We start from the raw sequence: 25209 nt of genomic DNA, 5'->3' as shown, positions 1-25209 counted from the left end.
ACCTTCGCTTGACCTTCGCACCAGGATGTGGTCGGTGAAGGGGCCGGTGCAGCAAAATTCAATTTCAACGGGAAAATTAATTTATTGCAGCGTGGTGCTCTTTTGTCTTTGCTTCAAGTCACAAGCAAGTCATCTTGTGACGTATTTGTCTTAAAATAAATCCCCAATATTTTCCAGATAAAAAGATGGCTTTTTTTTTTTCTAAATTAAATTCACATATTTTCAACAGAACACCGTATGAATTTTTGAGATGGAAAGTCAGATATTGTTGAGATTAAGGTCGTACAATAACAACATTTGAGAAAAGGGTGGTATAGTTTTTGATTTAAAAAAGTTTCAATTTTCCTTGTATTATGGAAATAAAGGTACAAGTTTTCAAAAATAAGGTGTTATATGTTCAAGAAAAAGCTTTTACATTTTCAAGATAAAAATATATATTTTCCTTACTTAAATCATAACGTTTTACAAGATGCATATTTGAAAAATTAGAAATTTTTAAAAAGTAATTTTTCAAGATTAAATTTACAGGAATACAGCCGTATATATTTGTAAAATAACATGGTAGTATATATTTAGGGGAACAAGTTTTAGATCCGTTTTAGATAAAAATCCTACATTTTCAAGTCATAAAATTACACGAGTAAAGTTGCATGTTTTCGGGCGTATGTTTGAGACACAAGCTCAGATTTCTTTTAGATTAAAGTCATAATATTATGAGAATAATGTATATTTAAGAAAAAAAAGTTGTCTGTTGAGTTTTTACATTAAAAAAATAAATAGATCAAGATAAAAGGTGTTATATTACAGGAAGGAGTTGTGTATTTTATATTATAGAAATAAAGAAACAATTTTCAATAACAAAGTGGTACATGTTTTGACAAACAAAACAAAAAAATCACGTGTATTTTTGAGACAAAAATTCAGATTTCTTTTTTTAAATAAAAGTCAGAATATTATAAACATAAAGTCATGTATTTGAGAAATGTATTTGTATTTTTTTTCTGATATTTCTTGACGAGGTGAAAACATACTTTACTGGCACCGGGTAGGAGGTGAAGTTTGACGTAGGGGTCCGAAAGCCCGTTGTGATCCATTGGCTTGAGCCCCTGCCCAAAAAAACAAAACAAAAAAACAAACAAACAAACAAAAAAAAAACGAAACAAACAAAAAAAAAAAAAAAAAAAAAAGGTTGATAAGGTATGAGAATGCTCATCAATGTTGTCTTAAACAATCAATAAACAGTTAAATTCGATTTGTTCTGTTCCGGAAGGTTATAACAGCTAATTTGTTTGGATCCCACAGTTTTACAGCCCCTGTTTTAATTAGGTCTTGTGAGGGTTTTTTTGTATCTTTTTTTTTAAAAAAAATTTCCCAACGCCTTTATCTATTTCCGACACCAAACAGACGGCAGTCGGAAAAGACGCCGTAAATGTTATGGAAATGAACGCCCCCCCCCGCCGGGTGCCAATGTGGCGTTGATGAAATACTGCTGACTACGGGGGCTCGGTGCGGATGTGAACAGAAGGAAAGTAGGAGGGAAGAACGCCGCGAAGCTTGCGACAAACTTCCGAGGAAATTGATGGCGACTAACAGTTTTTCTATTACGTCAAAAAAATAACTACCATTGCTTCAGAAACCCTCCACACAAAATATGGACCCAAAAAGAAAAAAATAATAATATTAAGATAATGTTATTTCAAAATTACTTAATTGCTGTCATTTCTAGGGTTATATTTTCATAATGAACTTTTTAGTTCAGCAATTCACGACAAAAATGATCACTTATTTAACTGATTCATTATTTAATACTTGTAAATGTTATTTACATTTAAATGACATTTTTAAAAACATACAATTTCTATTAAATTTGTCAAAGTCAAGGCACGAGGGCCAGATCTGGCCCACCACATCATTTCATGTGGCCTGCAATAGCAAATCATGTGTGGGGTTGTGTTATGTAATACATGTTTAACGATTGCAAAAGCATTTTTGTTTTACCAAACGCCTTTTTACAGTAACTTGAACAATAGTTGAATAAAATATTATCCTGGCGTCAATTTGTTGTGTACATGTAATAATATTAGGCACTCAAAAATTTTAATGGTTTCATAGTCATACCAACCCCTCTGAGAGAAATCGTAACTACAATGTGGCCCGTGAAAAAAATGAGTTTGACACCCTTGCACTACAGGTTTCCCATTTTACTACAGTTTTTTCAAGACCCGACTTCTTTTTCGTACAAGGTCCGACCCCAAAAAAGATGCCAAATTTTGCTGAACGATTTCAAGTGCAAAAAGTGCTGCCATCCGGTGGACTATTTAATTTTGCGTAGTGTTTCGATTTTAGGCAAACCTAAGGAACAGGGATAACAATTATATACGTATATTTATAGATTTTTAAATCAAATCTGGTAAATCTTAATATGGAAAACTCAATGAAGAACACAATAAAGTTTTCAGTGTTGCAATGGTGATTTTTTTTTTTGTCGCACAGAACAAAGATTTTCCGTTAGTACATTTGACCAATCTTTATTCAACACAACCCAAAAACATTGGAAATAACAAACCGAATGTCACAAAATGTCCCCAGGATGTCTTCTTGAGGGTTTTAATGGAAAGGTTTACAGAAATCAGTAAATATGTGTTTACCTATTGCTGCATGCTTTGAATGGGGGGGGGGGGGGGGGGGGGGGGGGGAATAGCACCATCTGGTGAACATAAAAAATGTAACCACATTTGATGTGGGCTTAAAAAAAATGCTGTTCAACTGGAATTTTTGGTCATTCTGAACAAAGTTTAAGTTGGGGAATTCTATTTAACCAAATCCGGCATATTTGAGCAATATTTATTTGACACATCCAAAAAGGATGGAAAATAATAAACAAAATGCCACAAAATGTCCTTCAGTGTTTTAACATGAAAATTGACTGAAACCAGTCAAATGTGGGACATTTTCCTGCATGCTTTGAATGGGCAAATACCACAGTTTGGTGGACAAATACATTTTTTTTATGTAAAGGACTGCATTTGTCAAGATAAATGCAGGACCAAAACTGCCATTTTCAATGACATTAAACTGGGATTTGTTTTTTGTTTTTTTTTCTTTTGGAACAAAGCCGTCGTATTTTGAGTGTAGCTTCGCCATTTGACGTTCATCTAAGGAACAGAAAGAATACAAAATAAATATCCACCGGCAAATTCTATTTGCATTCACTCAATGTGCCTAGGATGTCTTCTTAAGGGTTTTAATGCGAAACTTGACTGACATCCTATTAAAGTGACACGCAAGGAGTAAATAAACCCGACAAGCTTATTTGAAATGTCTTCCATTCGAGCCTCGCCGGGCCACGCTGAATGAGAAATGTCGGGCGGTCGAGACGGGGGAGTCAATTTACAAGCCTAATCTCCTCGCCAGCCGTGGCCCTCCCGCGTCTCGGCCGCCGCCTTATTTCCTCTTGTTTGCCGACTGAGCGTCCCGGGTGAATTATCATCTCCGCCGTATGTCTCGAACACAGGTTTCATTACGGCGCCGTTGAATGATATTGGTGGGAAGTAACCAAGTACAAATACTTTGTCGCTGTACATAAGTCGATCTTTTTGAGATACGAGTGCCTTGTGTTACGAGTTTTTCAAAATCCGTGCCGTCGCTTGGACAATTTTTTTGTCTTGAGATACAAGCAAAAGTTTGAGATAAGGGTGCGTGTCAGAGTCCCACCGCTCGGTGGCGCCAGTCAACTTAAGACCCAGCCAGCACCAGTTCAGACTGAGCTACGTTTCGTGACTCGAAAAACTTGGAAGTGTCATTACGCTTACTGAAGTACACGTACAAAGGGTGAGTACTTTTGAGTACTCCCCCCCCCCCCCCCCCCCGTCGAAGGGACAGCTGCACTTTTGGACACTCCATTGATGGTAATTAGCGATTCATTCGAGACGGCCGACCGTGGCAAAAAGGCAGATGGGCGACATGCATCACAATGTCGTACGAGATGCTTACGGTCGCTTGGAAGAAGAAGAAACATCTGGTGGCGCTTTTTGCTAATGAGTTGCGTTTATTTTGCAACAGATTTAGTAGGAGTCAGGCTCGCCCTGTCGAAAGACTTCAAATGGATGCAACTGATTAAAAGATAACATGCTGACATATAGCGAGATTAAAACCGTCAAGAGAAAACGCTAAGGATATTGATGAGGACACATTGGTGTGGGATCAAAGATGGGGGTTTTTTCTCCACTTTTGTTAACATGGCGAGCATGTTAAAAATAGATAAATGTATTCATTTTGGCGGGATCCAATAAATTGAGGTAAAACTGCAGGGTGGGCCTTAAGATACAAGTTTAATTTGCTCCGTTTTTAATGAGGAAAATAGCACCGTAAGAACATGATCAAATGGAATTGAAAGAATTAACACTTTGTGCGTCATGATGAATTCAATGCAGCTCCCTCTGGTGGCCACCGAGCAGCAGTATAATCCAGTCATGCAGAGTTTCACAACTACTCTCTTCGCGTCTCGATAAGCTGTCGTAAAAAATGTTCATTCTTTGCAGGGGATAAAGAATATATACCTGTGAGCATTGTTACATAGTCTGCATGTGCAATGTTTTTGTTCAAATATCCTTTGCGTAAAGGGTTATAACACCGCGACACTGATGCTATTTGTTAGCCCGTCTATGGCGTTTTCCATTGTTTGCTGGCATTAAGCTAAATGGACTTTGGGACCAAGAACTTTGTGTATAAGTATCAAAACCCATTAAACTTTCAAATGAGTATTTTTTTTCCCTCTCACTTTTTACAAAAAAAAAAAAGACCTTACCCCAATTCATAATTATTATTATTATTTTGTTTTTTGAGGGAGCCTTGGTAAAACGAATTGGCATGCACTGTAAGTGTACGGTGCATGCCAATGCTGTTTAACCTTGGCGGAGGTCTTCCCAAAACTGAGCACCACAGCAGTCATTTCTGATTCATCTTGCTCAAACTGGGTGTGTTCCTGTGCATTTTGTTTTACACACACACACACACACACTTTGACTTCCCACGTCGCTATCAGCCTCCTCATCAGCGTGGCATACGTCTTCATTATCATATCTGACCGGAGTGGTGACGCCAGGGCGGACGAGGCATCAATCACGGTAAATAACGGGAGGGCTGCGACAGGACCATCAGTCGGCAAAGGGCACTCACACTACGACGACGACTGCTACTACAGGTACAAGAACTCACACTCTGTACTTGAGTATATGTCCAGATAACTGTGTAAATTTAAAAAAAAAAAAGACTGATACAAATAGAAGTACTGATTAAACTCCTTATGTTAAAGTACAGTTCTTGAAGTCAGCAACTTCAAACAATTCTCTAAAATAGCATATTACCATCGAAGAACTCGAGTACCTTCGTTCACATTCACAGTTTTGCGGCGCAATTGCGACAGGCAGTTAAGCTAGGTAGCTGTGCTTTCACCCTCAAAATACATCTTCCCTTTGGGAAGTCCGCTGGTGTGCAGCTTTAGAGCGCCTCGTTGTTGGCCGTGAGTGTGCACACGTGACGCAGAGAAGGGCAAAATAGTGAGGAGGGGGAATTTTGGGGCTTTTGTTTTAATCCGACTGTGAGTGTACGCATTTCAAGGGGAGAACGGCTTACAGTAAGTACAGCAACAAAGCATTTTTATTTGGTTACTTCCCACCTCTGGGGACCATTGATGTCAGGCAGAACGCGGCGTTAAAGAAGGGGTTAATGCTCGAGAATGGGGAAGGTTGATTTTGTCAGGGGGAGCACCTGAGGTCTCGGATGCTTGACGCGAGACCCGAGTGATGGAAGCGAGTGATGGAGGCGGGTAATGTGGCGAGCCGGGCAGATGCGGCCAACTCATCACCGGCGAGCGTCAGCGTTGATGACACCGCCGATGAGGGAGCGGAGAGGAGTTACGGCTCGGAGGCTCGCGTGGGGACTTGATAGGGAGTCGTTTATTTTTGCTGGGAAAACGCAGCTGCACACAGGTAGCGTCAGAGCCGTAACGGAGGCGGGACAAAGCCTGTGTACGGGTTCAGTGAAGCCCCGTTATATTGCGGTTTATCCCCCATACTCGCACACTATACCGCTGATTTTTAAGCGAGCTTTTTTTTTTTTTTTAATGGGTTTTTATTATAATTTTTGGGATTCACGGGGGGGGGGGGGGGAATGATTGAGCCCTGCTGCAAATAACAAAATCACAAAAGGTTTGCAGTGTCCTACAGATGCGACAAAATGGCGCCAAAGCACTTTTTTTATGATAGACAAGGCTATGGCTTGACTATATGAAACTCCTCCTCTCACTTCAACACAGTTCCTTGGCACCAAGATGCAGCCGTAGGGCACCGAAACAATATTTTGATATTAGAAGTGGCTTCGGCCTGAGCAGAATAAGTTTTTTCAGCAAATAGTGGAATAAAAATAAAAATCGGCAAATGTGCGGGAGTTCACACGATACAACGAAGTCCGAAGTTTGAGTTGCGCGCCTTTAGTGTAGTACCGCGTTGCGCCACAACATGCCAGGCAGCACTGAGCTCTACATCGAGATGCAGCAAAATTTCAAGGTCATTTTGGCCGTTGCCAGGTTTGTAGCACCCCCTGGCAGAGAAGGTCCCCTACTAAGCTCCGGTGGAAGTCATTGTTCCCACAGAGCAAAAAGAATACATGTGAGTTATGCGGCATGCTCTGTTTGTATGTGTTGCTGCTCCGTGTCGGTTAAAGTAGCAGTTGTTTGAAGGTTTAGAATTAGCATAACATCGACTGTATGATCATTTCCGTTCGCTCCATTATGGCGTTTCGCATTATGTGTTAGCACTGAGCTACGTCAAAAAGCTAATAAATGTATATAATTGGGAGAAGTCATTTAGTACGAAGCAAGAAAAAAACAATAACAACCCACCTGTTATGTTTGTTTCTTTAGTACAGCAAAAATTTTCATGGGTCAGTGTGACCTGCCGCATATTTAGCATTAAAAAAAAAAAGTGCTGTTAAAACAATTATGAAATATAAGGGGAATGAGCGAGAGCTCTTCTTCACAATAAAAAAAGTGAACATTTAAACAAATATTTTTGACTCGCAACATGACAAGCAGTCATATCGGGGGGGGGTCAAACTGACTCAAAAGACAAGACAAGGGTTAATATACACAGAGGAGAGGAGGGCAGTGACCATATTGCAAGTTGAGGTTCGGTATGGAATCACAATGAGGGAAATAAGAGAGGGGGGGCTGTGGGGGATGTCAATCAGGGTCCACTCGTGCTTGTGGAGATAAGACAAAACGATTGAATCAAGGATGGGGGCTTACCTTCTTGTACCTTGGAACAGGAAGCTGTTTGTGTGTGTGTGTGTGTATAGAACGCAGCAACACACAGACATGAAAGCATGCAAAAAAAAAAAAAAAAAAAAAAAGTGAGCTGGGGAGAAAAAGACTTATGAGATAGAGAAACAAAAAAAAAAACGTGATAATGCCGCAAATTAAAGTAATTGCACATAACACGAGACAGAAAGGTGGGAAATAAAGGTGCGGTTGAACCTCGGAAGTTGAACACAGGACTTTCAATGGCTGTAATGTCAAAATGGATTCATTGGTTTGAGGGTCAAACTGTCGCCACGGTAAATACTTTATTAACTGTACAAATATGAACCAGAACTAAAGAAATAGTTGCTTCTTTTACCTCGAAAATGCACATATTTACCGACGGGTTCCTATACTGGCGTAACCCAGTTTGCATCCCACTTTGTCCGTGACAGACGAGCACTTGCGGACCTTTCAAGCTGCAGTTGCCACGGTAACATCGCCTAGCTCATTCCTCACTCCACAATGTTCTCCATTGCTATTGGTCGTCGTCGCGTGGCACAAGGTCGGTCGGGTGTTATATCGAAGCAAGAACGCACAGTAGTGTTGTTGTACGCCACACGCCGCGACGCATCGCACCCCCACACCCACAAACTTTGCCCGACAACAGTCGCAACTCCGCCTTGCAAACAATCGCATCGCCGTCGGCGGCTTTGCTTAGCAACCGATCACATCCCCACAATTGAGCCATTGAGAGCAAGAGTGGGCTAACTCCATTTTTTGCCATTTTTAATTTCATAAATGTTTAGTTCACATTTTGACACATAACAGTGATGTGTACTCCATTACTGCACTCAGCACTTTTCCTGATACATCAGTGCAACACGGGACCGACTCCAGTTTCCGAGATTCTGACGTTTCCAAGACTCCGAAAGTAACGAGAGCAACTGCTTTTTAACTTGGGACTACTACTGCACGAAAAAAAATGTAACAAATTATGAAATATTCATTTGCTGGAAAATCCCCAATAGAGCGGGGGGAACACTATACATGTTTGAAAGAAAATCGAATGTTTTGTGCTCTCTAGCTAAAGCGAGCGTGGGTGTGCAGGGAAAACAACAGGGCAAACCACAGGAGGAAGAGCCCAATGAAAAGACTGCAGTCGATATGTCAAGGTAGGTTGTAGCGTAGACAGCGAGGAATTAACAGGTCTTTGACCTTCCATTCAACGCTGACACCGGGACTGACTCACGGATATAGATAAGAACAGGTTTTGTTCCCCTTTACAGGTCCATTCATGCAAACACACCACAGGACCAGGAACTTTTGAGTTCTTGGAACATGTAGCCAGTTTCACTTAGGGGCATGGAATTTGGTAAGAATTTCGTGGGTCTACCAGAAAAAGTCTCAAGAAGCCATGCTGGAAACTTCACAGGAAGTCTGCCATTTTGGTTTGACACAGCCATTTTCGGTTCATTTTAGGCTATTGCAGTTTTTGGCAACCCTCAAGAGGTTTGTGGAAATTCAGCCCCCAAATCCTGTTTCACTTGGGAACAGGACATTTGGTAGGCTTGTTGATCTTGAGTAGACCCACAAAAATGCTTCAAGAAGCCATGTCGTAAAATAAATATCCCTCGTGGTTTGAAGTGGGCGTCTTGCAGTTATGTTCAAGTGTCCTCAAAAGACTGATTCTGATTGCTACCAACCTTGAACGCTGGACGCCACGTGATAGTTTTTATCATTGTGTGTAGACAGCCTCGCAGTTAAAAAAACAACAACTCTAAAATCTACTTCAACTCCACAAACAAACTTCAATTAAAATGGACCAGAATGAAAGAACCCTTGTTTTTTTTTTTTTACTTCCTTGAAAACCGTCTTGACCCACAAAAAAAAAAAAAAACACACACACCTCGATTTCGCCCGGATTTAATTAGCGCGACAAGAACAGAGCAAGGGAGCCCAGCGGGGGCGGCCTGTGTGTCGCCAAGGTACGAGGGCATTTTTGCTCCTTGGCACACTGAAAGGCAGACGGGGGAGTGGAAATAACCTCATTTGTCTGGAAATGAAAAGGCGGCGCAGAAGGCAACGGTGGTAATTGCTTTAATCAAGGCGAGTCGCGAAGGTAACATTTTGTGCCTTTCATACATTAGCATGTAAAAAGATGTGCTAATTGTTACGCAAGCCTGGAGACAGTACGGCCCGGACTTTAATGTACAGAAATCGTCAACATTAGCCACGTCCAATTGAGTCCCGCGTGCACACATGAAGTCAGACACCGCGGTGTCCTCGTTTGACGGTTTCCTCATTTTATCAAGACGACGGCCCCCCCCCCCCAAAAAAAAAAAAACAAAGCATGTGGAAGACAGACGCAATAAATCACTTGGCACGATCAAGGCTAAAACTTGCAATGACTCACAGGAGAGAGAGAGAGAGAGAGAGAAATGGAAGCGCCCGGCTTTGGGCAGAGTTGGCAAAAGTATTCACCCTCTGAGCTTTAGAATAACTACCGATACTCGTGGGGGCGGAAAAAAAGAGACTTAAAAGTAGAGGACTGAATTTTCTGATGGGAAAAAAATAAGACGTTTATTTGTTGAGTGGCGCAATTGGCAACTAATTAGGGTATGGCATCGAATAGATGGCCACTATTTGAGGAACTTTTCTGCAAGTTGTGCTTGTAGAAAAGTTCTGTTGAAATGTATCTCTCTCATGATAGAAAGGGTACAAAGATAGTATCGGGTGTCCGCAGATAGTCGAGGGGGTGTCGTATTTTTATTTTTTTTATTTTCTTTACGATAAATCAGGAAGTCGCTTCCACACAGAGCTCTTCATCATGTCAGTCGAGATGAATGCCGTACTCTGCAGCAAAAACAGCAGTTTCACGGCTCAAACTGAAACAGATTACACCAGCATCAGTGTGGAATCTAGCCGGGAGAGCCGGTGAATTAAGAAAGAAAAGGTCTTCGCCATTAATATATTGCGTGCCTCGATTGGAGGGGCTTCCGCTCTGTGGGCATTTAATGTAAAGCCTGTCAATAAAGGCGAAATAAATCACCATTTTGAGCGATTTAACATTTGCAGGCTTGAAAATATACGCGCGATAGAATTTGGTTTGTCTCGCATGAGTAGACCCACAAAATAGTCTCAACAACTCAGTCCAACGAGACACACAAAGTGTGACATTTTTGTTTAAAGTTGTTTTTGCCATTGCCAGGTCAGTCAGGCTCCCCAGAATTATTATTGTTATTATTATTTTTTTTTATAAATTCAGCTCCAAAGGCCTGTTTGACTTAGGAGTATGACATTTGTTAGGCATGTCTATCGTTAAGTTGACCCACAAAAAAAGTCTCAAGAAGCCATTTTGGTTTAAAGCTGCCATTTTACAGTGATTCCCAAGATTGTGTCCGACTGCTACCAAACTTCTTCTATCTTGTATAGAAATTGTGCAACATTTGAGTTTTCGTTAAAACACGAAACTCTTGACAAATTCCACCCCAAAACCAGTTTCCCTTAGCAACGTGAATTTTGGTAGACATGTTTATCAAGAGTAGACCCTCCAAAAAGTCTCAACGACCCATGTCCATAAAGACACAGAAAATCTGTCACCTGCATTTGCTCTTTTGTTCCTCCCTTCTGCTTGGTGGATGGTTTTTGTCCTTTTTCGACATTTAATCCACAGCGGCTGTTACTAAAACCGTATGCAGTAATACGCTTTCAGAAATAATTAGTGCCTGCTGAGGTGAAAGGAGACGCAAACATCTTTCCCAGCGCAGGACGTGTTAAGGTGCTATTCCGCGACGACGTGTAGGAAGAAAAAAATCTTCACGTGTCGTCGTATGAACATTGACGCGGGCGGCATATTGAAAGCGTGTCAGTCGCGTTATGTAAATTTGGCTTCGATTCCCTCTCTCTGCTGTTTATGCATCAGTAAAGGGAAAATGTCAGCAGTCTGTCACTGCCGTAAAATTAACATTTTCAATGGTCAATTGATCTTTCAAATTAAGCGTCATATAAAATATTATGTCTATGTGAAAGGTTACTAGAATGGCATGGACGCCACCCTGATGTCCCCCCCCGAGCCAAACGGCAATTACATCATACTTACGCTACCCAGCTGATCTGGACAAAAACTTGTAGAACCCATTAACTTATTAAGATCTTATGTTTTCACTTTTGAATCACGGCTGGGACATGATTACCTTACACAAGAAACAAACAAATATGGCTATTGTTTGTGTGTGTTTTTTGTTGTTGTCCTTGGAGATGAAAGCAAGGTTTGATTTTTGTTTAACAATGACTCTCCAACTCGTTATGACCCGAGGAGTTTTGCCTCAAGTTAAAACGGCAGCCTTACTCTATCTTTGAGGGCAAGTCTTCTTGAGACTTTTTGTGGGGGTGGGGTCTACTTATGATCCACTTGCTTAACATATTTCATGTTGCTAACTGAAACTGGCTTCAAGGGCCCCAAAAAGTCCGTGGTGGCGCTACTTGTGACTTGACAAAACCAAAAAAAAAAAAAAAAAAAAACCAACAACCCTGAAATGGCTGCTTCAAATCAAAATGGCAGTCACTTCCTGTGTGTTTTCATGCCTGTGGGAAAGGTTACTGTAATGCCATGACATCACCTGAGGTCTGTCTTTTTCTTAACACTGAAAATAAGCAAGTGGATTGCAGTTAGAATGTGGTTACGCTGGGAAATAATGATTACCTTGGCTTTGTTAATGGTGCAGTGCAGAGCATTGTTCTCCTGGTCGTACAGCAAGCTGAAGTGCAGCGTTCCCAGTGTGGCTGGAAGGTAGAAAAAGGGGGGAAATCATTCATTATCATCATCATCATTATAAAGAAACCTTGCTTTTATCTTTTTTTTTTTTTAAGTTTGTTTTTTTAACAGTGGGGTAAATTGAATCACGTTGCAGCCACGCTTCAAAAGGCAACAAAAGTGAAAAGCCAATTTGTTCGCAATTAAACGGACTCCGCAAAGTTTCGTTAAAATGGTTTGCTCCTATTTTGCTACCAGATGCTAGCAATGCTTTTTGACTTAATCTTGCTCACAAACAAACAAGTCGTTTGTATACAGCCAGTTTAGTAGAAAATAGTTGTGTACATTTCGAAATGACGCAAAAAAAAAAAAAACGCAAACCGAAACAAACCGAAACAAAATTTAATAGGTACAAGTCAAAGTTTCGCAGGTTCAACGAATCTCTTGAGAAAATGGAATATTAGTCATCGAAAGTGAAAACTGGGAGAAAGTGGGAGAAAGCCGTGCCGGATGCGCAAAAAAAAAAAAAAAAATCAATAAATCAAAATTTTTAAAAAGACAATTCATCGGTCAATTTGCCAGCTTTCTGCATCGCAGCGCTGGTGCCAATTATGAGATGAAGAAAAAAAATATTCAAAACACAGCAAGAAGTTGGGGGGGGGGGGGGGGAGGGCTGTCTCACATTTTTGCGGAAACAAGCAGATCAGAGCTGATTCCGCCATTGACACGCCTCCTCGGCAACCTTTTTCTGATTGGGGTTGGCGGTTTGACCCTTGGGCTAAAAGTCAGCAGCCTGTCAGCTTTCCCTCCAGACATCTCGTTACCGAGCGGAGGGAACATCTCTTCCAATTAAGGTGAAATAAAACTTGGATAAGCGAAATACAACAGGTCGCGCGCGATATGACACAGCACAGTTTTGCTTCAAGTCAACATAGCAGACTTCCTGTGACCTTTCGGGCATGGCTTTCTGAGACTTTTACGAGGGTCTACGATTGATCCACATGCCTACCAAGTTTCATTAGGCGAACTGAAACAGGCTTTTGGCGGCTGAATTTAAAAAGAAAAACACCAGGGGGTGCTACGAACCTGGCAATGGCCAAAATGACCGTGAAATAGCCGCTTCAAACCAAAATGGCAGACTTGCCGTGTCTTTTCGGGCATGATGGACATGCCTACCAACTTTCTTGTTGCTATGCGAAACAGGCGTCAGTGGCTGAATTTGCAAAACCTCCGAGGGGCTCTACAGACCCTGGCAATGACCAAAACGACAGAAAAAAAAAAAAATGCTGCTTCAAACCCAAATATCAGACTCCTTGTGCTTTTTCAGGCATGGGTTGTTGAGACTTTTTTGAGGGTTTACTCGTGATAGACATGCCTACAAGATTTCATGTTGCTAATTGAAACAACCCTCACGGGCCGACTTCTCAAAGAATTGTGACCTGACCGAGCTGACGGCTGAAGTCGGCAGGAGTGCGGAGACTGCTGGTAGCTGCCACGGGCGGTGGTTGGGCAGCAGCTCCATCACCTCTCCTGCGGGTGAGCGAGCCCCATCGAGGAAATCACCACCGAGTTTGTCGTTTTGACATTCGCTTGTCATTTTTTAGCCAAAATGTTTGTTTTGTTTGTTTGTTAGCTCATGAGCTAGCAGACTACTTGCTGGCCCTCAGTCTCTTCTTGGATAAAATGTGTCTTCCCCATCCCGGGGAAGTAAATACAGGACACTTGAATCACTTTCCAAGTCATGGCCCACTGTCTCCTCTCAGGGAGAAACAAAATTGGGTGTCCCTATTCCCAAAAAGCAAATCTGAGAGACTGGACACTTTGGTGGGCACCATGCGGTCTGAACAAACAAGTGGCAGAGTGTTAATTTGCTTGTCTGTGCCAGGCTCCGATGAACAATTTGCTTGCATGCGTTGCCGCGGCATCCCATTACTTTCTTCTCATTAGTGAGATGACATATTCTGTTAAATGGGGGGGGGGAAGTGTAGTTTGTTTTGCTTATTAGCAATGAGATGATTTCAGACGGATAGCAAAAGTGAATTGTTTTGGAATTTGTTCAACAGCCAGACGCCTACACTTGACACAACAATCTGGTGTTGACCTCGGGGGGCTTCTATGGAGAGGCGAAATAGAAAACCGGGTCAGTTGTGTCAGAAGCGCTTCCTTCCCACGACAGCGGGCGGGATGATTCACACATTTGCATAGTGATCAAGAATTAAATGCGTTACCATTCCGTCCTATTTCCACCACGCCCCCTCATCATTATTCAGAATTATGGTTTGAGGGGAATGGATCCGAAATAATTGACGTTTGACCCAACATTTCTTAACTCTAAGGGTGACATATTATGCTTCCCCCCTTCCATGTCAAATCAGTTCCTACGTGTCTTAATAACATATCTTTGACATGGATCATAAATTAGTGTGCAGGGAACCAAACCTGCCACAAATGGCAAAAATCTGGGAGAATTGACGCCCCTCAGAAAGGTTTACGATTGCCTAAAGATGCCACAAGACAGCACAAATGAAGCTCCTCAACTCACTTCAACATAGTTTACTGGCCTCAAGATGCCAAAGGATGGTGGCTTTTGTCTAAATGAAGCTCCTCAAATTACTTCAACATAGCTCCTTGGCACAAAGAGTCCACAAGATAGAGTACACACTTTTATCTAAACCTCCTTGAAATTAGCCTGTTTCGAAGGGGCGGTCCCGCCTGATGGAAATGCGCCACTGCCACCCCGCCGCCTTGGAGGCGTTGCGACAAGGCGGGGAATAATACAAGCCCAGAGTTTCACGGAAAAAGTATTTTCACTCCTGGAGGCAGCAATTCATCGCCAAGATGGCCAATTGCAGTGTTCCCGTGCTATTCGCGGGGAATAAGGACCAAGCCCTGCCACGAAACGCGAAATCTGCGAGTAATAGATGCCTCAAAACAGGTTTCGGGTTTCAAATGGACTATTTACGATGCAATACGATGAGTTTCAGTCTAATGACGGTAAATTGCGACACGATCGGATTGACTTTAATCACGACGCGATACGATGCAATTTAGTCCAATTAGGATGAGATACCATCAGATTAAATCTAATTACGAGGCGGTATGATTCGATTCAGTCCAATCACCAGGCGATACGATTCAGTCAAACGAAACTGCGATATAACCAGATTGACTCAAATTAGGATACAACACGTATATCATTTTGTCAGATTAGGTTGCGGTATGATCGGATTGACTTTAATTATGATGCGATACGATGTGATTCAAATGATTGGAAATTGCAATATGATCAGATTGACTTTGATTGACAGTGAAAGAAAACCTTGAAAATCAGCGTGTACACTTTTTTTTTTTAACCACCATCCATCTAATATGACTTAAGAGGTATTAGAAAAGGGCCCAGTTTTGGCATCAGCAACTCAATGTTGAGTTCATTTGCAAGGTCTGAACGGGGGCGGGGGGGGGGGGGCTGCTTTTCCATTTGCGGGGGGGGCAGTGGTTGTAACTGTCTGTACTGAGAACTGAAATATACTGGCAGCCAAAGTCACACAAAGGACAAATCAGCTGAAGGCAAAACAAGAGAGTTCATAAATTCCTCAGATCTTTATTGGCACATAACTTCATTTGACGTGTAAAATCGGAAGGTTTTGGGCCTGCGTCCTGGGACATTACTTTGCATCTGCCCGCTATATTGAAGCAGGATGGAACGCCGCTGCTAATAATCGACATTAGCCTCATTGTCTATTTGACATCGGGATTAGCTGACCTGTCTTGTAAAGTGGCCTGCAGGTAAAAGCCATAAAATAATCCATCTGTAGATGAGATACATCTCTGTGTTTAATGAAAGTAAGACGAAAGAATGTCTTAACTGTCCTTTCTGTTCTGTGAATTGTTTACCGCCCTGTTTCCATCAAATTAGTTCTGGACTTGTCCGCTTGTAGGATTGTTGCAGCATGTAGCAAAATAAACTTTGGTAGCTCTTGAGGCGTGCAGTCGATGTGTCGATATGCGCCTGCTTTTTCGGGCAGGTGTGACTGTGACTAATCTGCGGTCGTCAGCAGAGAGTTGGAGAAGTGCTCAAAAGGTTCTAAAAATATCGGAAATGTTAGAAAGACTGTTGTTCCGGATTGATACGGCCACGGAAAATACATCCGTCGCAATGGGAAGTAGATGAAAAGCTGTTTTAGGCTGCATCGCGTTTGAAAAGTCACCAAAGTGCCTGCCGTGTTGCTTCCGGCCTACATTTGGTCGAGGGCCTTTTGCACTAAATCCTGTTGGAATGATCGCAGCAGTGCACGACGTGCTCGGAACCCGACGATCAGGAGAGAGTTGGTTGACGACCGTGTCAAATAAAGGAGAAATAGTCACGACAGTGGATGGCGTGCTGCTTGCTGCTAGGAACGAAATGCTTTGGAATAGTCACAACAGTGCATACCGTGCTGCTTGCTTGCAAGGAACTAGACAGTCGGGAGGGATTTTGTTGAATGCCGCTTGAATTAAAATGTATTGGAATAGTCACGACAGCGCATGGTATGCGGCTCTGAATGAGCCAGACTAGATTTAATTGCTGGACGTTTGTAGTAAACTCACTGGGAATAGTTTTAATGGTGCCTGACATGCTGCTTGGTGCTTGGAACGAAATGCTTTGGAATAGTCACAACCAATGCATGGCACGGTCAGATTTCGTTAGGGACACTTTGCAGGACACTACGCACAAATAGTCACGACAGTGAATGCTTCTACGAACGACTGCTTCGAAAGTCACGACAGCGCTCAATATGCTGTTTGCTTGACATCGTATGTTATATCGTCATATAACATACATTCCCACCGTAGACAAATTCCTTGTATGTTTATAGTTGGCCAAGAAAGCTGATTCTGATCTATATTTATACATGTTGGAATAGTCACGACTGTGCATGTCATGCTGCAGTGCCACCAAAATTGAAGAGTTTTTGGCGGGGGAAACAAGTAGGATCCATCGATATACCATCATATAACACGCATCTTGTTGTAGTACATGTTGGAATAGTCACAACAGGGCATGGTATGCTGCCGCTAGGAGTATTATTCGTTTTCTGTGTGGCGCAAATCCGCATCACATACCAATCACAGTTGACGACTCTAAAAATACACCCAGTGTCTATTTTTAATTAACGAGAGGCGGCAATCGAGCGGGCCGACGAGACTCGACGAACGGGTCGGCATCCACCAGGTGAACAAAACGGGACGAAACCATGTATTTGTTTTTCCTCCAGCTCAGTCGTCACGGCGATAGAGGCTGAGCTTATAAAAAGTGCTATGCATGAATTGCCTGACACGAAAGGTGTCACCATGACAACTGAGCAAGATCCACAAAGTGTATTAAATGACAACAAGTGGATCTCGAGCTTGTGTTTTCCCCCTGGAATAAAATGGGGCTGGGGCGTTTGAAACGGTACTGGTAATGCGCCAATGGTGAGGGGTGAGGTGGGTTCAAGATGGTTCATCGGGTGTATGTCGCATGACGCATAGAAAGCGGCATGGCAACACGTACTGTAGTGTGGAATTGGCATTCGAATCACTTCAATGTCTAAGTGTCGTACTCGAGTAGACTCCACATGCTGCGCTTATTAACGCCATATCTTCTCATCTTTAGGCCTTTATTGGGACAAAAAACATTTTGTAGTCGGATATAACAATGTTACGCCGAGCTTACCATAAATATAGCAGATAGATTCAACAATTCTTCAAAAAATATCTGTTTATTGCCATTCCCAGTTGAAGTTTAAACGTAAAACAAAGACAATTACGTGTATTTCACCAAACCACATTATTTACAACAGTCCAATAGCTTAATGCTAACACACAATGCAAAAACATCATAGCCAGGCTAGCGAAACGTGCATTGACGTTGTGGTAGTTATAACCTTTAAGCAACGGATATTTGAACATGAAGACAGACAATATAGCAATACTCATTGGCGTACATTTTTTATCCTCTGCAAAAATTGCTTTTAGCAGAATTAAAATGTTTTTAAACTTTATAAAGTAATTTGAGATGTTCATTGTAAATAAAAAAATGAATGTGATGTAAGGTAGATTGTACATAACATTTATTCTTATTAATATTATTGTAATGAATATTACTTCAGATTACTGAGTCACTTAGTCGTGAAACTCTTCTTTGTGTCTGTATTATAGTGCCCTCCGGTGGCCGAAGTTTGCGCACCAGAGGAAGCAGTACAATCCGTTGAATTAAAAGCATGAATTCATGATGCACAAACTGTTGAAAGCTTTACCTTTTATTTAATTATGTTATTACTATATATTTTATTAGAAAGTACATTACTGTAGATTGCGATTTTCCTGACCATGACAGGATTTTATTTTTTTTTCTTAAGAAAGATAAAAAGATGCAACGCGGTGGGCGGAAAATGTGTTTTGCATCGAGCACATTAGCGAATGTTTTTGTATTCGTCGCCGTCGCTGAAACGCCTCGAGAGAGAGAGGAAGAGACGGCGGCGGCGTGCAACAAGGGGAGGCCCTGGTCAACGCCAGGCGAGGAATAGTCGCCAGATGGAGGGAATCTTTGGGATCCTGATTAGCCTGATTAGTCACCTTCATTGGAATGGATGCGAGTGTGGCTCCAGGCTGTTAACTGGATGAGGGGACCAAAAGGGAAAGACAATGCAAGAATGCACTCGCAAATGCTGGCGTGCACCTGAGACCAGAGAACACCTCCCTCAAATAAAGGCCTCCCTCAAACGTACCAGGAAGACACAAAGGTCAGCAAATGTGGAATTATTTCATTTCTTAAGCACAAGCTTTGAGTTCACTCGCGCTGAGCCAGTTTCAAGTCCTTTGCTAACCGAAACAGCAAGCCTCCACCAAAGCCGTAGAAAAGAAAAGTCTGGACAGTGACAGGAGAGGGCGCCATATTGTTACCCAGCTTGACATAACTTCCCCCCCCCCCCGTGCAATGCAATGCAATACAATCGATTAGTTCCAAAATGTACCATACTGTATCTAAGGGGTACCTTCCAAAGAAAACTCACAATATATATATTTTATGTTCAACTGAATTATCATTATGGCCAGTTAGTGAACTACTGTGTAAAAGAAATGGGCTCAGAATATTAAGAAGGCATACGTTTTTCTTTTGCAAGACCATCAAAAGGGGGTGGGGCATGCATTGGTGAGCACTTCTATTTAAAAAAAAAAAAAAAATAATAATAATAAAAAAAATTTACACAAGAAATTATTAATCTCTTTATGCTGAATATCAATATATACTGATTTTTTAAACTACAAAACAAACAAACAAACAAACAAAAAAACCATGCAGATTTTGTTGAATTCATATTTGCTCAATATTGGGTTTACCTCCAACAGGTGTCGTGGTTTTGGTTTTGGGCGATTTTGGGAGGAAACGATGCGTCTGATGAGTGGAACAGCCGACAGCCACACACCCGAACGTAGACAACAATCTGCAAAAATGCACTTAAAAAGCCAAAAACTGCACAAAGCTAATGCAAGGCAATGCCGGAAATTGAAACAGCATGGCGTCCATAAACCATGTGATATGTCTTTAACCAACGCGGACCAGTGACCAATGAGTTCCAAGTGTCCAGACTTTGTTTTCTACGTCTTTTGACCTCCACAAATAGTGTTTAATTTGTTTTTTGGTTGCTCAATATATGAAATGTAAACTCTTGTTTGAAGACCTACCACGAGCTTGAACTCTAGTTTAGCACACCAACTCTGGCTTGACATCCCAAAGCCTGGCTTTAAAACCTACTTTGGAACCCCCAACCCTGGGTTGAAACCCTAACTTGAAACGGTATCCCTGTCTTGAAACTCTTAACTTTCCGTAGCGGTGCCTTATTGGAGGCGTGGTCGCGACGCCTCGGTACGAGTTACTGCAAAGTCGTCAATGTGCGGTGAAGCATCAATGCGTATTTTTCGGTGAGGGCTCACGCGGATCCGCTGGCTGTTGGTTGTGTTCTTCTTCCGTCACATGCGCTGCTTTTCAACTCCTTTGGACAGTAATCCTGCCCGTCCCGTCTTTTCCCGTCTGTTTCTCTGCTCTGCTGGCTTATCTGGCCATCATTTGTACGCGTTATTGTCCATTACGGGATTTCTTCTTCATCCTGCTCGCCCGCGGGCCGGCCCGCGGGCCTTACGCACTGATACACTTTGTCCTGGAAAACGTTACGAGAGGCCCGAAAGCCTAACTGACATGAGCACTCCCATCTTTTACACTCTTCGTAAACCTACCGCAGGCTTGAAATCTCAATTTTAAACCCTAACATGAAACCAATACCCTGGCTTGTAACCCTAACTTGAAATCTTAACTTTGGCTTGCGATCCATCTTTAAAACCATAACCGTGGATTGAAACCCTTGGAACGCCCAACCAAGGCTTAAAACCCTAACATGAAACACTTCTTTGCTCCGTGTCTCGATAAAGATGTACATATTTGATGCTGATGCAAAGTCTGATGAGATGAATTTTTATGGATTTGGTCCATCTGTACTCACATCTCTGAAAACACTGATTTCAGTGTGTGTGTGTGTGCGTGCGTTCGCGTGTGTGCAGACGCACGTTTCGCCGGCCACACGCATGCATTACGGCTTATAAATGGATTATGCTATCTGGCCGCACTCTGGCTCTTCCCAAAGCATGGAGAAACAGAGCAACTAATCTCGTTGGTTGTCAGGAAGTGACCAAACCCGGCTGACCCCCCCCCCCCCCCCCCCCCCCATTTGGTACGACCATCAAATCGGCCGCCGCATTCGGCCGGACTTGATCTAATACCAAGCTGTGGTTGATATAAATTGCTGCTTGTGAAAGACTGGAGGTGGGGAAGGGTAAAGTGGGGAGGGGGGTCATGCGGAAAATGAACCGTGGTGCGGTCTATGGGGCAAGGGGAAAGGGGGATCGTGCGGAAAATGAACCGTGGTGCGGTCTATTTCCTGGCCACGTCATTTACGCGGGCTTATTTTCAAGGTTGTTGCCGAGGATTTTTACATTAATACTCCAAGTGCAGCGATGAAAGGCTCAGGCCAATCCTCCAAATGTTGATCTAACTTTGACGACATATTAAATTACACAGGCCCAAAAAATTAAAAATTAAATAAACAGCATTGTCATTTAGTGACACCGAGAGTATGTGTCTACTATTCCAAATGGCTGCTTAAAAACAAAATGGCTGATTTCCTGTTTATTTTCGGGCATGGTTCCTTGAGGATTTTTCAAGCGTCCTTGTTATCCGAGACGCGTCCACCCAATTTGGTGCCGATCGGTAAAACTGGTGACAAGGGCTCATTTTTTCTAACTTTTGAGCCCCAAAATGGCTGCTTGTTACCAAAATGGTAAATTTCCTGTTAAATTCCTGGCATGGGTCTTTGATACTTTTTTGTTCATCTTGCTACAATAGACATGTTTCAGCAATTTTGCGTCGATTGGTAAAACCAGTGTCGGGAGCTAATTATTTCTAAAATTGGTGCCCTGGATTCAATCGAAAATGACTGCTTCGAAGCAAAATGGCGGACTTCCTGTTTAAATTCGGCCACGGGTCCTTGAGACTTTTTCATGCGCCTTGTTATGATAAACATGTCAAACAAATTTCGTGTTGATTGGCGAAACTGGTGTCAGGGGCTAGTTTCTTCTAAGCTTCCTATGAGTCTTGACGGAGGTCGGTACTATCTGAACGCTACTCGCCATCCGGTCATGATTCGGCCCCGAAAACGCCGTTATTCCGAACGGAAAACCGGGACGTGACAATCCTCCGTGACACTAGAGAGAGCGGCGTAACGGCGTACGCTGACAGATGTCGCTCATTGAGGGTGGCAGCTGTGATTTAGCGTCACTTGCATGAAGATCACCTTCAGGCTGCTTAAACACACCAGACAGACTCCATCATCAGAGTGGACGGCGGCGATGAACACATCCTCCGTCACAACCCCCTTGACAGACGCACAAGAGCAGATTCACGACACACGCACGCTCTGTGACAACCCGTTTGCACGTTCACGTACACACACAAGCACATGGTGCGATTACATCAAGTGTAAAATCTCAACGTCGGCTATCAACCACAAATGCGGTAGCTAAACAAAGCACACGTTCAACGAACTGTTGGTGACATGAACGCGCACGAACGACAAGAAATAACGTCCTTATTGCTGCAATAATTAAACTTGCATTGCGCAGTGCATTCTGGGAACTGCATGAATTCACAGGACGCCATGGGTTAGTGTAATTAAGGGGGGAAAAAAATAGCACAACTGCGTGACTATTGCTCATTTGAAATAGATTCATTAGCAGCATGTTCATGTGAATTCAGCAGAAAAGGGCTGTTTAATTTACCACTTAGATCATTTTTTTCTTGTAAACTTAACATTTGCATGCAGTAAAATATAAAGAGTATTCTGTAAAGACGTTAAATTTGTTTTCCATATTTTTTACGGAAACATTCTGGCAACTGAGCTAGCATATTTTTTTCCCGTTAAAAACGATATATATATATATATATATATATATATTTTTTTTTTCCCACAGTGTGAGTCTCTGATGAAAGATGCAACTTGTGAAAGGTTGCAAACGTGACACCATCCCAAGCGCCGGCTAGATTTATGAATGAACGCACATCACTGCGGTCACATATCTCATCTGTTGAGGCCGCGCACCAATTCGCAGATTCAAGATGCGACGGCACGATAGCGATCGGCCGCGTGAAGAATTATACCCGGGCCCTTTGGCTTGTCCCGATGCGCCGCCAAGAACTGCCAGCAGATCAATAAGCCGCTGTCAGACACAATGTGATTGATCTTGCTTTTTATCGCATTTTATTTAAAAGACGTCGCGTTGACAACTCTCTCCGAGAAAATGTGTAAAAAAAAAATTTTTAATAAATAAGAATAATAAAAAATGCAGGATCCTCGTACGATATAAAATACAAATTCATATAAAATTAAAATACTCAGACAAAAGCAAAATAAAACAAAATATAAAATACATAATAGAATTTAACAAGTTATCTAAAATACAATCTAAAATTAAAACAAAATAAATACAATAAAACAAATAATACATAAAATATAGTAATCCCCTCTCCATCGCAGGGGATATATCTTCCAGACCATTATGTGAATAAGTGAAATCTGCGATATAGAAATACCCTATTTAATCACACCCTAGGCATGTTTTTAATCGCATTTACGGCACTTTTCTTAAGGTCTTTAAACGCACGTTTAAAACGATACAAACACATAATATTTTGAGCAATGGATAACAAAAAATATTGTCCAAACAGTTTCATTTTGTGAATGAATGCACAAGCACTGCTTCAATATACTTTAGTAATGTATTGTAGCAATTCCTTGCACATTGCACACTGGGTGCAGTCCAATTATCGTCCGTTTATTATTTTTCACCGGCTGCTTTGCAATTACTTTGGAGTCGTACGGATGCCGTCTTTCAACATGCTCGTTATTGTTCGCGCCGTGGACAAACAATTGGGCTTTGTTTCGACAACGTGCTGCAGACATCGTGGGCAGCAAATCCCAGTAATCAAGACGCTAATGAAGCCAGGGGTCCAACACACTAACATACGCCGTCGTGTGATTATTGGGCCTGTGTTTTGGACCTTTTTGACTACAACTAATGCCAGTGCTTGTTTAAAAATAAAATAAAAACAAATTAAAAAAACTCCAGTTTCACGTTGCGTAACGCTGAAGCTTTATTATCTAATACGGTTGGAATCAAAGATTGCCAATTATTTCAGTGACTGGCTGTGAAAAACAAGACTTTTGAGGCCCATTTCTTCCTCCACTTTGCAGCGCCCCAACCGTGTGGGTGCTTCGAAATTGAAGCCGTTCATCAGGGCGTCGTTGGCCGTGACAAGAACAAGGTAGAGGTCGGAGTTCACGGTAAGAGTTATAGCTTGATTGGCTTGGGGAGCAGAGGAGGCCATATTGCAAAAGAGAACCACACAAACAGGCTGTAAATAAATGATGCGTTCAGGGTCCCTAAATTGTCAATCCTTGGCCTGTGCAAGAAGGAGCAGTCGCTTGAGGTCAATTATAAAACAAAGGTGATCCTGGACTCACTGATTTACCGTTTGGTTGGTGGTTCCCTTCTTTTTACACTTGTATGGCAGTTAAGAATGTTAAAACATTGCCGGTACAGTCAATACAGATTTGATTTTCCATTGCAGTGGTGCCTTGAGATACAAGTGACCAGATTTAGGAGTTTTTCAAGTTGCAACAAGCAGCAGTTTAGCAAATAGCGAACAATTTTTCAAAAACTGTTAAAACAATGTTATGACCCTTTCAGCAATTGATATTTGAAGACATATGGTGGAGCAACACATGGAGACAAATGATGTAACAATACTAACGGGCATATATTCTTTATCCTCTGCGAAAAGTGACTGTTACTGCAGCTGAATACTGAGGAGTTGTGAGTATATCCGTATGTCCGTCTTATACTGCGCCAGGTGGCCAAGGCGCACACACCTGAAGGAGTAGCACAATGCTTTTTATGCAATGCTGTCATTCGTGTTTTGTTGTTTTTCCACTTGAATTGAACGTTTTGCCCAAAGTTTGTCCTCACAACGGACTACGGTACTTCCATTATTTCCTATGGGAAGAACTGACACGTTGTTTCTCCAACACCGACTGTTTAAACCCGCTGAGTCGCTGACACACGCCGCCTGTGTCACCAAGTTCTTGTTATTCAATTTTACCCTGTCTCTTTGGAGCGCTTCACTTGGCAGCTGTCTGAAAACAGCGTGCAATTTTTTTTTCATGCAAGCCTGCCACAATACAATGCGAGAAATGCCGTTGTTTTGTCTGACACACTTTCAAAGAACCCATTTTTGGAGGCGTACATGAATTGCGCCCCCCCCCCTCAATCACTTGATTGGCCTCCTGACACAGCCCATGATTGGACTTCTTTGTCCCGTTGTGCAATCCTTGCCCCAAATAATGCTAACGTCCAGACAACAAGCAATGATTAAGCCACATCTGCAGCTTGAATTACGCGTTTACTCAACTGCAGAAATTACAGGCATCTATTTGAGAGGATGCTAACTACAGCGCAAAAAGCAAGCGTGAGTGCAACCGTTGGAAAGCTCGTACTACAAAATTAGGGCGTATAGAGCACCTCAAAA

General features: G+C 42.1%; 1 protein-coding gene across 2 annotated transcripts in view; it reads right to left on the bottom strand.

Moving 5' to 3' along the window:
• doc2b (double C2-like domains, beta) overlaps positions 1-25209 on the bottom strand; it is a 55113-nt gene that overhangs the window by 16779 nt on the left and 13125 nt on the right. Inside the window, exons 2-4 of one of the 2 annotated variants that reach the window (XM_061751830.1) lie at positions 12003-12082; positions 7307-7330; positions 1032-1106 (exon numbers count right to left, since the gene is read on the bottom strand). In XM_061751830.1, coding sequence (XP_061607814.1) covers positions 1032-1106; positions 7307-7330; positions 12003-12082 — 179 coding nt within the window. The remainder of the gene's footprint in view (positions 1-1031; positions 1107-7306; positions 7331-12002; positions 12083-25209) is intronic. The other variant, XM_061751831.1, reaches the window with a different exon arrangement.

The sequence above is a fragment of the Phyllopteryx taeniolatus genome, chromosome 17 (assembly GCF_024500385.1).
Source record: "Phyllopteryx taeniolatus isolate TA_2022b chromosome 17, UOR_Ptae_1.2, whole genome shotgun sequence".
NCBI classification, from domain to species: domain Eukaryota; kingdom Metazoa; phylum Chordata; class Actinopteri; order Syngnathiformes; family Syngnathidae; genus Phyllopteryx; species Phyllopteryx taeniolatus.
The sequence above is the reverse complement of the archived record's forward strand: the minus strand, read 5'-3'. Positions and strand labels throughout refer to the sequence as shown.